Raw genomic sequence first — 13,062 nt, forward strand, 5'->3', positions numbered from 1 at the left:
TCCAAAATGCAGTGCTCAATCAAACTGAGAATATACGTTTGGAGAGAACCTGTTAAGAAATCTTGTCTGTGTGAAGAACGAAGAGTACCCTTTTGTCTTAATAAGATTTTGTCACTCTTAGTAATGGAGTCAATAATTCCTTTTATAATACTCTCTTAAAACTGATGTTTTTAGCACTGATAAATGTTTTGTGCTAGATTTGTGCCCTGAAAAATATATAATTTGAAGACTTTATCTGCAGACAAAGGATTTTTATGCATGTGAATAGACCCTTTTCAAGTTGAAAAAGGTTAAACTGCGGAGACTAAAAGAAACATTAGAAAGGCTAGTGAAAAAATGCAAATATGGGTGATTTTCAGAAATTTCTGATTTTTCACCGGTCCAGTGGAAACAGCTTAAAGCGTTCAAAAACCTTCTCTAAACCTCTTTAATATGTGGTATGTGTGGGAAGAAATATTTTGCTTCTCTCATCAAATCATGGGAATAACTCCCAGTTTTTAACTTTTTTTCAGTACAGCTTTAACTGTGATATTGGGACCAAAGCCTCTGTAATTGAAACTCAAAACTCTTCTTGAAGAAAAGCTCAGTAGAACAGCTCTCTTACATCATATGCTTTTATTATATTATGATTAAATGTAACATGGTAATATAAACCCAACTTTTGCCTTAAACTGCCTGTTTTATTTGGCACATTGACTGTTGTTACTGGCCCATTCTCAGTAAGTTTGTCATTTTTATATATCCTGTTTGTTTACCTTCAAAATGATAATCTTTTCAGAAAATCCTGTTTGTCCAAATTTGATTCGGCTGCAGAGGACTTTGGATGAGAGGTGCAGTACTTTGATTTCAGTATGCTCTGGACGTTCTCATTTTTACAACAAAACTGCTCTCTAGTTTATAATCATCATCTGCTATTTTCTTAGTATTGACAGAGAACAGCAGAGGTCAGTGGCTGTGGGAGGAACCAAGAAGGGGGAGAGAAAAAAGAGCTTTAAGGAGCCCTTTGCACTGATTCAGTGTTTGTCAGAGTTGCTTTGAACAGAATAGAATTTAACTCAAGATGAAATTTATTATCTTCATTTACCAGAAACCCTAAACATTGTGTTGAATTGTCCCTTTTCAGTTACGCTGGTCTTAACAGTCTGGGATATACACACGTGCGCACACACACACATACATATATGGGGTTTTTTAAAGTGTTTTAGCTGTGTATCTTAGAGGAAGTTTCTAGCTCTCCTCCTTTCTTCCCATCCCTAAATAAGAGTCATAGTATTATTTTTTTTCACTATAAGATTGCTGACACATAAATCACCATGATGTTCAGCTGAGGGTGGTGAATCACATTAGATGCTTTCCCAAACTAAAAGGAGAAAGTTTAGAAGTTACAAAGAAAATTGAGAGGTCAGTGCTCAATATCTAAAATACTTCCATACTGTTAATTTTAGTGTCATTCAAATTTGTTCTGCTGACCTCAAAAAAATTAAACCTTGTGAAACTAATTTGGTTATCAAAAGCCCCACACTTGCTTATCTTCAGATTTTGATAATGAAAATAAGGAGTGCCTCAGGTAATAGTTTAACGTTCTTGGTCAAAGTACAGGTGTGCTGTTAGAGAAATTGTTTTCGGTGTTTGGGATCAGAATAAAGGAAGCCTTTGATGTTGGCTTCGCTCGGGTTACTCTGTTTCTTTCTTTGAGACCGCATCCTGTACAGCATCTAAAACATGAGAAAAGAAGCACAGAGAGTAGCCATCAGGGCAGGCTACGTTCAGAAATTATATTCTGTAATAAATCCTTGGCAGTGTTTTTAAAACCTAATGGGAAATTAATGCTCTGAAAATGGTTGTATTGACAATGCTAAAAACTGGTGCTTTTTTCCCAGAGCGTACTTACAGTTCAGGCAGTGGTTTGAAACAAAAACAAAAAAATCCCAAACCTGCTGGAATAAAAAAACATGCTGTAGAGAAATATTTTTGGAGGAGAGAGGGAAAATTGCTGATTTCTTTTTTCCTTCACAGTTCAAATACGTAACTATTTTACAGGCAAATCAGGAGTCATTCCTTGAGTCTGTTACATTTTAAATTAATGTTATGTGGTTGTTAAGCTTTTATCAAATCACAGCCAAGATGCCAGTTCTGATAACATGATTTAAAAAAGAAAAAGCAATGCGTACATGCTTCTTTATATTGAATACATGGGTATTCAGTATAAGAATAAGAGTGCGGATAAGGGCCACTGATGTCCACTTCATATGGCAGCACAGCCCTGTTTTGCCAACCCATTCTACACTGGTGTTTTGTATTCTAAGTATTGTCCTCAAAATCTCCAGGACTGCTTCTTCCATGGAAAGTGTTTTAGTAAGTCTTGGCATGATCTATATTGTTACTGGAACGGCTCAGGGAGTTAATCATTCTGCTCCTATTACAATTGTTGAAGCAGATTGTTTTTCCAGTTTCTGTCAGCAGGAGTTTTCTGGCTTTTTTTTTTTTTTTTTAAAAAAGTCACACCCACCAGCCCATAAAGTTTATGAGCTGAAATATAAGCTCAGTAGTATTTTAGTGTATAGAGTTTGGGTGTGTATGAAGGTTGCTATTATCAGTCTACTCATGGTTGCTGTCCTGGGAGAAGATGACAGTGGATATATACCCTGATATATACCTGCCATATGGTGCCTTGTGAAGATGTCTTTGATGCAGACTTGATTCATGCAATAAGTTCTGTATTTTAGGGATACTGTCCCATCAGTAACTGGGAAATGGATGTCCATAGTTAATTATGGGCAAACATGTCTGCTGGAGTGTCCCAATTCCCAAATTCTTTGATTCTTAATATGTAGGTGCTGTCCAGAGCTTCACTGCAGTGATTCCTGTAAGCTATCAAGTAGTTTATGGCTGTTGCAGGGGCATTTCACAGTCACTGTAAAACTCATGGGATAAGTAACAAAGTTGGCAGCCTTAGCCAGAATTTCTCTGAAGCCAAGATTAATGGGAGTGTACTCAGCTAGGGCAGCTCCACCATCATTGATTTATTTGTTATTTTTTTCCCCTCCTCTTTCCTTTAACGTATTACTTAATAAAGCTAAAAATACTTGAAATAGCGAAGTATTTGCTGTGGACAGGCACTGAAATGCTGCATATCCAAGGAAAGCTCAGTCTTTTAAAATCTTTTGCTATTCTCTGGAGTTTGCTTTCATGTATCTTACTTGCAAACAGCAATTCTGCAATATTGTTTTTTGTGTAGGTTTTATTGCTGATACTTACGCTTTCTCATTATAGTACTTGATATAGTTGTTACTGAATATTGTCATTTTGTTTGCTTTTTAAACCATGCTAGACAATTAAAACATTTTACAGTAGTGCATTATGCTATTACTGCTTGTTTGTTTGACATAAGTGTGATTCATATTGTTTTCAGTCTTATGTTGAAAAGTATTAGTTAAGATTAAACATATTGTTATAGCATGCTCTGAATACGTAATTTGAGTAATTTTTTGACAGACACGAAATACTTCTAGTTTTCACGTGGATGTTTGCAGTACCTGTGTAGTAATAGAAAATGTTGCCAGATGATTTTGTTTCCCCTTAACAGAACTTCATTTTTTATCGTAGGCTTTCAACACAAGCCTTGTGGGACCTTCATTTTTTTGTACCCTGACAGGTGTTTAGGATTTTGTGTACATACTGACAGATGTTAGACAGAATTACTAGATGTTTAAAAAAGGCTTGTTAGGGATCACTTTTTAAAAACGCAACAGAAACCCATTTCCTCGCAGTAATCAAACATATCTGAGAATGGCAAGTTTGCTTGCTATATGAATATGGAGAAGGAATGCAGAATCGTGACTCTCAGATTCCAGTAAAGGCAGGGAAATGTGGGATTTTCTAAAAAGAAATCATTGGTTTATTTTATTTCGATTGTACCAAAAGGGAAAATCAAGTAAGATAGTCGTCTCAAAATACTCTGTGTTGAGGCGTATACATTGCATGTTGTAGTGATTGCTTGGATACCCACACTCATTTCTCACAGCTAGTAAAATAACGATGTGATGTGTGCATAAATCCAAGTACCATGGAAGTCTATGGACCAGGGTGGTAATTACGTACTAGTGGTGTTGGTTATGTGTTTTGTGTAAGGGAATGAGCTGTGAATGTCCTGGAGAGTGGCTGGGTGTATTTCAATCTTTGCAATTAGCAGAAGGATGTAAGTGGGTGTGACTGCTCTGCACATCATTGGGTCAACACAGTGCCGGAAACCACTTTTATTTTTCTTGGTCTTTTGCAAATTAAAAAGAAAAGAAGGAAGATGACTTGTTTTTACAGAGTTTGGGTAAATAAAAAGCATAGAGTGGAATAGTATTCATCAGTGATGCTCTTGCAGTAAAATTTCAGTGTGCTTAGCGTTAGCTTCTCAGCCCTGTAGACTTCAACAGAAACTGCTTTAAGAGAAGCTTATGCTTAGTTTTCTCTTGTATGTATATAATGAACACCAGATCTTATTCCTTTGAAAATCAACTTGGGATTGTTCCTGCTAATTGCAGTAAGACTTGCATCAGGTTCCTAAAATCTTAGGAAGCATAGTTAGAAACATTAAATGAGAAAAGAAAATAATGAAATGAAATTTTATCTAAGTAGTTCAGGCTTCCGAGAATAGCTGTCACCTTTTTGTATGTACACTTTGGTGTTCTTTTTTAAAAAAATACCATCCCCTCTGCCCCCCTCCTTCCCCCAGTCACACATCCCAGATCATGGGAAATAGCATCCTTCTCATACTGAAGGTGGTGACAAAAGGTGTTGGCTCTGGTTCTGGTGGAATCAGGAGACTTTTGTGTTGCATATTCAGCATCTAAATATGCTGAATATCAAAATACTGAAGGCTGGTAAGCACTTTTTTTTTTGCTTGCATCCGTTTAACTGGTCTGTGTACCTGCATTGTACTCTAAAAGCAGTCAAGTAGAAATAAATTTTAGAGTTTTGATATACCTTGAATCTAAATGCAGCTTGAGCTCATGGTGCACAAAACAATGAGACTGTCAAAACAAAGTCCAAAATTTAAAAATGCATGATGTGTCAGGAGCCTTAACATACTTTAAAAAAAGATATTTTGTAACTAGGAATTCTAGTAGTGCATATTGGCAAATCAAATTCATAACAGCTTATGTGTTCATGTGTTATGAGTGGGATTTTTTTATTTGTTTTGATAACTCATTCTTTATTTTAATTAATATTAACATTTATTTTTTAAAAAAGTAAATTTTTTTTTGAGGTCTTATCACAAATTAGTGGCAGGTCTGACCAAATTTACAGCCTAAGTAAGGATATAAAAGAAATGGCACAGGGGATTAGTCTCATATTAGATGTGCAAGATTGTAAATTAGCTGAGAGTCCAGCCTCGTATTTTCGGGCCTTGTTTTTATAAATATTGGTTAGATTTTTCAGTAGTTTGCATTTTTTAAAAAAGCTGAAGTCCCTTGGATGTTTTACAGTGCATAAAGGAAGTTTTGTAGGACAGATTTCTTTTAAAAGGACATTGTCAAGGGAGTTTTCCTTCTTATTTAATCTTTGCACTCGTAAGAATCTCCAGAAATATGAAAATGAAAACTCTCCTTCGCCAGGCTGCTGTCCTCCGTTTCATGTGCATATTGGTTTGTCATTGTAGGGTTACTGATAAGTGTTGTGCTTTTTGGCATTGATATATTTTTCAGAAAAAAAGAATTGAAGCATTTGTTTTGAAAAAAGAAAAACACATTTAAAGAATTGCATGGACTTTGCAAACAGATTTAAGAAAATGAAAGGTAGGTCAAATTTTGGGCCTACAAACCTGACAATGTCCTTTACTTTTAACATGTATGCTGTATTTGAGACATTCCTGATCCTAATGGTGTTTTATTAATCAGTGGCAGAGAAGTGTGAAAATGACATTGTTAATTATCGTTCATCTTAATCGTTTACCTTGTTTGTTTTGGTATGTTTTCTAATGCCGGCAAACGGTGACAGTCTGCTTTGAGATCTGTCACTTGTGCAATGTGATCACTTCAGTTATTGTCAGTTTGTAATATAAAAGGTTGCTTTAAGAAAGTTTTAAAATAAATTCTAAGAGCATCGAGTGTGTCAGGGAGAGCTTTCCTATCATATGCAATCCTCCAGTTGTGAGTGTGTCAAATAGTATTGGCTTCAGCTCTCCCCCTTGGAGTGTGGTACACAAGGGTCCACCTTGGTTTCGGGAGCAACAGGCGGTGCAGGTAGAATTTGGGAGCAGGGAGGAAACTACCCGTTTATGTAGATTACTTGTCTTTCTTTTAAGTTTAAAAAAATACATCTCATGCTAAGGTTGGTCTGATAATTTGTAAGTCCCCATGCTGCCAACGGTATGGAGGTAATAATTCACGAGCCGTTCTCTCCAGTTTTGGTAATGAAACTGGGTGATAAGTTCATTAATCCTCTGGTTGGCGAGAGTGCCAGTTACTTGAAATGCTTGTGCATGGGGCTGGCCTCCTGTTGGGTTCTGCAGCTAAAAGTTGGTTTTTACATTTCCAAGATGTTTTCCTGTAAAAGCTAGACTAGAACAAGGTTTTGAGCCTTTTTTTCTAAGAGCAGCTAGTTCAAATTGCGGCTCTGAAAAAGCACTCTTCTGTTAGCCACATGGTGAACAGCAGCTACGTAGAGACAATGGCTCTGTCTGTGCATACTTACACCTGCTATTATTTTAGAAAAATTCTGTCAGTCACTGGCACAGTAGCTATTACTAGGGCAACAGCTTCACCACCAGATTATTTCCATACAGGGGGACCCCCCCCCCGCCCCAACCTAATAGCTGGATTAGGGCTGTCAGGGGAAACTTTGGGGTTTTTTCTTAAATACATTTAGATAACCTTAAGGGCCTGACTTATACTTAACAAAACCAGCAAGTTCAGAGTTAAGGCTTCTCACTCCATCTCCGGTACTCACTGGAGGGCTTGGCTCTCCAGCAGGGGTGGTATGGGAGATCATGGACTATTCCTCAAATCCCTGCTCACCTAGGCAAAACGTTTGCCGCTTGAGCGGTGCCGACTGTTCCAGGTAGGTCTGTTTACAATACACCTGCTGTCCGGTGTGTCTTAACAGCCCACTGCTCTCTCTGGTGTGGTAATGGCCAGTGGCAGCACAGCAGGTGTGGTGGAAAGCCAGCAGCAAAAGGGGGATGGGTACCGATGCAGTGAGAAGCTTTAACTTTGAGTTTCCTGGCTTCTGTGAGCACAAGTCAGACCCTTAACGTTGTTTTAATGTATTGTTTGTGTTTAATTTTTAGTAAAAATTTGAACACCATCCAGGCTACAGAGGTTGCAGTGGATAAGAAGTTTAAAAGCTTTGGTTCAAGATTACAGGAGACTACAAGAAAAATTAAAGACATGGAAATGAGGATGGAATGACAGGCTGCTATTTTGCCTCAGAATACTGAAGATTGTAAAGCATTGAGAAATCGAATTCATGACCCTGGAAATCAAGCTCAGATTAAGAAATGTCAGGTTGGTAGGGGTTCCTGAAAATCTCAAGTTAGGATAAACTGAAATTATTTTCCCGTAACAAAAGTTCTAGGATGTGGGGGTGGATGGTGTAATTTTTGTTATCTGCGTTATGTGAAATGCTATACCATATACTTAAATAAGCCAGCTAAGTGAAATGATTTTTTTTAAATTGGGTTCACATTTGTGGTGTTGAATGTCACTTTTGACCAGCTTACAGTTATTTCTCTTTGGCACCAAGCTGCATGACTTACTGGTAATGCAGGCATGGACAACACTGCCCTTAAATACACATTGTGTTATCCTGCCAGTTGAAGGGTCTGCTGGAAAGTCAAACACATGGTGCAGTATGACATTTCTAGATAAGAAACAGGCAGAATGTATCCAAATGGTAGAAGAAGTAGTTTTTTATTCAAAGGGGTCTGATTCATAGTGAAACGGTGTCTTTCCAAATGTAAACTTTGAATAGTGACTGCCACTGTGATTAAGGTACTGTAAGTTTACTTAAGTGTTGAGTTATTGTCTGCGACTCAGTGATACGGTATTTAGGCAGAAAGATTGTGCAACAGGAAGTCTATGCTGAAGTTCAGAAGGGATTTTGGCAAGCAAAGTTTTGTAGGGTTTCTGTGGTCAAGGTCACTGTGTATTTGAGTTCTGGGGACTCTTAAAAGTCTGAGTCTTTTGGGGAGGTTTTATCCTTGTAGTTTTTCAGATTTTTGTTTTTATGCTTTGGAGCTCGTTCTGGCATGCCACTTAGCACCAACTTTGGACACAAGTTACTTGGTTGAAATAGATAGATACAGTGGAGTGAGGGGAAAACCAGACCACACCTTTATATATTTTAGAGAAATCATTATTGTAAAAGGTTGTGTTTTGTGATACTGTATTTCATGATTTTGAGATAGCTCTAGTCAGAAAAGTGATTCTTAAAAGTGACAGTTTTTAATCTCAGCTTCTGTCTATATGTGTTATTCTGTTGACAGAGGTGCTTTAGTTGTAGCTCTAAGGGAATCGTTTGTGTCATGTTTTTCTTCATTCATCTTCAACTTTAGTATCAAAGTTCTGTTTTCTTTTTGTAGTTTTTATTTTAGCTAGGATACAAACTTGTCATTCAAATTATGGCTTTGCTGGAATGACAATTAAGACAACAACCATAGCATTTTAGTTGTAAGATGAGCACAGTTATTCTATTCAATATGAGTAGGACTTGCAATGTGATTTTTATATTTGTTTCAAAATATAATTGCATTTCATTAATGCTATTACATATACTTTATTTTTAAAGAAACATGGACAGTTCTGTAACATGCTTCACTTTAGGGTGTTTCTAAGTAAACTTAATGTGGGATTTTATAATTAAGTTCCCATTAAAGGATAGTAATTATTGTCTGGATAACTATGTAGCATTTACATTGTTGTGTCCTGTACCGCATTATTAGCGTGTGGTTTATTTACTAAGGACTGTATGAATGTTATGTGGCCATTTCTGGTTTAAACAGGTAACTGTAGTAAGTCAGCAAGATGCACAATTTTAAAAATTGATATTAGAAAGACATACATTTCATTTTGGTGGTTGGATATTAAACACTAGTTTACTGAAAGAACCTGGTGTTATTTCTGAGTATGTCTATTGCAGTAGAGTTTAGGAATTGGTAGATTTACAGCAGAAAATAGTTTTCCTGGGAGTTGTACTTTGCTGGTGAATAGTTTTCACTCTGAATCCCTGTCAGCTATGGTGACAGTACTGCAGTTGCAGTCCATTGGCATAATCTGTTGGGATCTGGGAGATGCTGGGACTAGGACAGAAAAAGAACTAAATGTACTTCAGTGACCAAATGTAGAGGATTGGTGAGGATCTGTTGTCCGCTTGCCTTGAGTCTGAAAGATCCTTTTGCTGTTCACTGCTGAAAAAGCAATTTAAAGCATTGTGCATTTACATTTAAATTAAAGCCAGCTGCATTTTCTAGAAGTTTTTCAGATAGGGCACTAGCTGAAATTGTGCATATAGGAAAAGTTCCAGTCACCCTTCTTTAGTCATCTTCAAGTATAAAACCTGATTGAATAGGTGAAGAACTTAAATGCCAGACTGTAGCAGGGCTGGTCTATCATCCTGCCTTGATTAGGAGTGGACATGAAATTCACAGGTGCAGGCTGGACAGTTGAGTCTGTGAGGGTGACAGTCTCCTTAGCTGCACTTCTTCAGCCCCAGACCTGAGCTTGGTCCCCGTGGGGAAGTAATATGCTGCTTCTGTTGACTTGTGAAAATCTCTTTTCCTAGGAGCTGTTTTCTTCACCAGGTGTCTTGTACAGCTGGGATTCTACTATTTTTCCATCCACTTAAAATGCAGATTGCAGTCTTTCAGGGCTTGCTTTTTTGACACAGGCTGGGACATAAGATGCAAGGATTTCTTGTAGAAGGTAGTTGAGGAACCTCAATCTTTTGCATTAATGTTGGACTAACTTGCATTATCAAGCAATAAGCAATGTTTTTAAATTCACACTGCAGCAGAAGTATGTTGAAATTTGCATACAAGAAGTATCTAGACTGCTTCATTTCACAGTGTTTAAAACTGCTTATTTTAAACAAGGAAAAAATAATGTACTGTATTCTTGGTTTTGCTTTTCCTTATCTCTTCAGGAAGTCCCTTTTTTTCCACCCACACTTAACTACTTTTGTGTAAATGTAATGGTTTAATATATTCCCTTAAGTACTTTAGTATATTTATAGAATATATACTGTTTAAAAGATGCTAACTATCTTGTTATAAGGATTACTTTTCTGTAGATTCTGTAGAGAGGATATTAATGAAGTCTGCACTTTCAACTGATTTTCCTTCCCCCAAATATTCGATGTATATTTCTTTGTCACTCTACAATGTTCCAAGTGTGATGTTGATTTAGGGAGGGGCATTTTGTTCATATTTTATAGGAGTTTTCAGTGATGGATTAAGTGTGATGTATTTGTTTGACTAAGCTATACAGAATTGTTTTGTAAAACTTTCCATGTCTAAGAAGACCTACCTCGATCAGGAATTAGCCTGTACACTTGGACATTGGATCTTCAGTAAATTCAAAATTTTTTTGTTGTAGGCTGTTTTTCAGTTAAATTTTAATCTCAGCAGATCATCATCATACATGTAAATCAAATACTCAAATCCTCACTGAGTTGCTTATGATATTCCATAATCTACACTCTTACAAGCCTGGACAAGATAGTTCTCACTCTGTGTAGTGCTCACAAAGGTGTGGAATCCAATGAAAACTTAACCTTGAATAAAACTGAAAGAGACAGTTCTTAATAGTGCAGTAAGGATGTCCCCTTGAAAACCAAATACAGTGTTCCTTTAGTGGTTTTATCCATCCTCCATTGTTCAGCCTCCTGAGCCTCCATGGCTTTTTTTTTTACTTAGATCTGTGTTTGGTTGATTGGTGACTGTGAGGTTGTTCCTGTTTTACTACCTTCAGTCCTTGAAATCTTTTTCTACCATCAGAACAGACAGACTAGCTATAACCTTTTTTTTAATTATTATTATTATTACATTTGCATGGCTTGAATAACAAGTCTTCTCTGTTTCTTCACAGGCATTCGACCTCCGATCATGAATGGGCCCATGCATCCGCGCCCTTTGGTAGCGTTGCTGGATGGCAGGGATTGTACAGTAGAAATGCCTATTCTGAAGGATGTAGCCACAGTGGCATTTTGTGATGCACAGTCTACACAAGAAATTCACGAAAAGGTAATATTTACAGGTATAATCAAAGCGTTTTAGAAAATGCAAATATTTTCATGATTGCGATACAATGTTGTGTTAGCTATGACAATGTGTTTAGCTGTTGCATTTTAGTTAATGGTTGATTACCTTAGTGAGTGAGTTAGTGGTTGTTTCCAGTAGGTGGTGAAACATGGTGATGAAACTAAGATGAAAATGTCTGTATCAAGGTATGCTTTTGTGCAGTGTGTCTTTGGCTGGATGTTGTCTGTGTGCTTACCTACTGAATTACATTTATGGAGACAGTTACCTGTAGGAAAATGATATTATTCCATGATTATTAATACATGGTATTTTGAAATGCTTCTTGGAAACTATTGCTCAGCCTTCATCTGGAAAGCCAAATCTCAGTATTGGATAGGCCATGTGAGAAACTTTAAACTTCTCTGTTTAGCCAAGGAATTGTGCAAATCGGGTTAGGAGGCCTTGTGTGCTGAGAATTGACACTGCGGAAGAGTTTCAAAACAAATGCTAACCCAAAACTTAGAAAATGAATTTTAAAAAGTATTCTAGCCTTCTCTTATTCCAGAGTTCATAGCCTTCCTGGTAGTTTGGGAGATGTAAACCAACAGTGGCTCTTAGTGTTGTGAGAGGCTTTCTCATTTTCTTAGAGGAATGCCTGTTTTTTGTGATGATAGCCAAGGGAGCCAGCTGGCTCATACACCTACCTTTTCTCTTCAGACACTTCTTTCAGCATGAAGGCCTCATGTCCACTCCAAATCCTCGCTGCTCTGTAGATAACCTTTTCACATTCATATTTCTGTGGAGGTGGAATTAATTTTGGTGAACTTATTGGCTAGAGGAGTAAGCCTGAAATGCCAAATATTTTTTCACCTAAAAAAGGTTGCAAACAGGGCTTACAGCTTCTATGGATGGTAAAAAAAAAAAATGTAATAAATATGACAGCAGAGAAGGAGCCAAGTGCAGAGGAGGGCAATCAGGGGTCCCTTCCAAGGGAGTCTTGTTTTCTTCTTCTTCAGCCAAGATCCCTGATAGACAAGTGCAGATCCAAGTATTAACTTAAAGGCTTCTTAGGTAAGTGTCCGTATCCACTTTTGTGGGTATAGTACTGTGTACTGCTGAGTGGGATTCAGGTGTTATAGAGTTACCAGCTGAACCAAATTGCACCATTATTTTTGTTTCTCTACAGATACCTTGTTAGACTTGTTCTATACTAATTATAGCAGCCCTTGGGTTTGTGACAGGTTTTCAGAAGCTTTTCACTATTTTGAATTCATATCTGGTTTGTTTACTTTTCATGTTCTTGTAATATATAGTATTGTTAAACATTTTAAAGTCTCTGTATATGATGTATATGATGAAAGATTTAATCTTTTCTTTGACTTTGTTATAAAGCCAGCTACTTGAAAATAATATGATACTAACTTCCCTTCTGTTATCAGATTACTATAAATCTTATTTTCTGTAGTCTGTTTCGTGTCAGCATCTTCCTGATGAGAACTCCTCATTCAACTCTTCAGTTTACTTCTTTAAAATATTTTTAGTCTGGAAAAAGCATTTTCATTGTTAAAGCTTTGAAAATTTTAAGTGGAAGTGTTGTTTTTTTTTTCTTTCTTTTTTTTTTAAACAATAAAGAGAAGACTAAAGAGTGTTGATCAATACGTCAAACTAGAACTGCTGATTGTCATGGTTCAGACAAATGCACGAGGTGACTTCCCTGTCCTGAAGCTCCTTGTATAGTTCCTTGGTGGATATTTCTGATGCTAGTTTCTTGGTGTATGCCTTTGCAGATTTTCGGTTTTCCTGTTTTACCCTTCTTCTCCCTCCCTCCCCCC

General features: G+C 37.0%; 1 protein-coding gene across 3 annotated transcripts in view; it reads left to right on the plus strand.

The window, feature by feature from the left end:
- Window positions 1-13,062, plus strand: part of CTBP1 (C-terminal binding protein 1) — a 245,915-nt gene that overhangs the window by 194,290 nt on the left and 38,563 nt on the right. For 2 of the 3 annotated variants that reach the window (XM_014966814.1, XM_014966813.1), the window contains exon 3: window positions 11,079-11,233. In XM_014966814.1, the coding sequence (XP_014822300.1) occupies window positions 11,079-11,233 (155 nt within the window). Of the gene's footprint in view, window positions 1-7,282; window positions 7,500-11,078; window positions 11,234-13,062 lie in introns of those variants that run through there. The other variant, XM_014966815.1, reaches the window with a different exon arrangement.

Source organism: Calidris pugnax, unplaced genomic scaffold, assembly GCF_001431845.1.
Source record: "Calidris pugnax isolate Ruff unplaced genomic scaffold, ASM143184v1 scaffold14, whole genome shotgun sequence".
Classification (NCBI taxonomy): domain Eukaryota; kingdom Metazoa; phylum Chordata; class Aves; order Charadriiformes; family Scolopacidae; genus Calidris; species Calidris pugnax.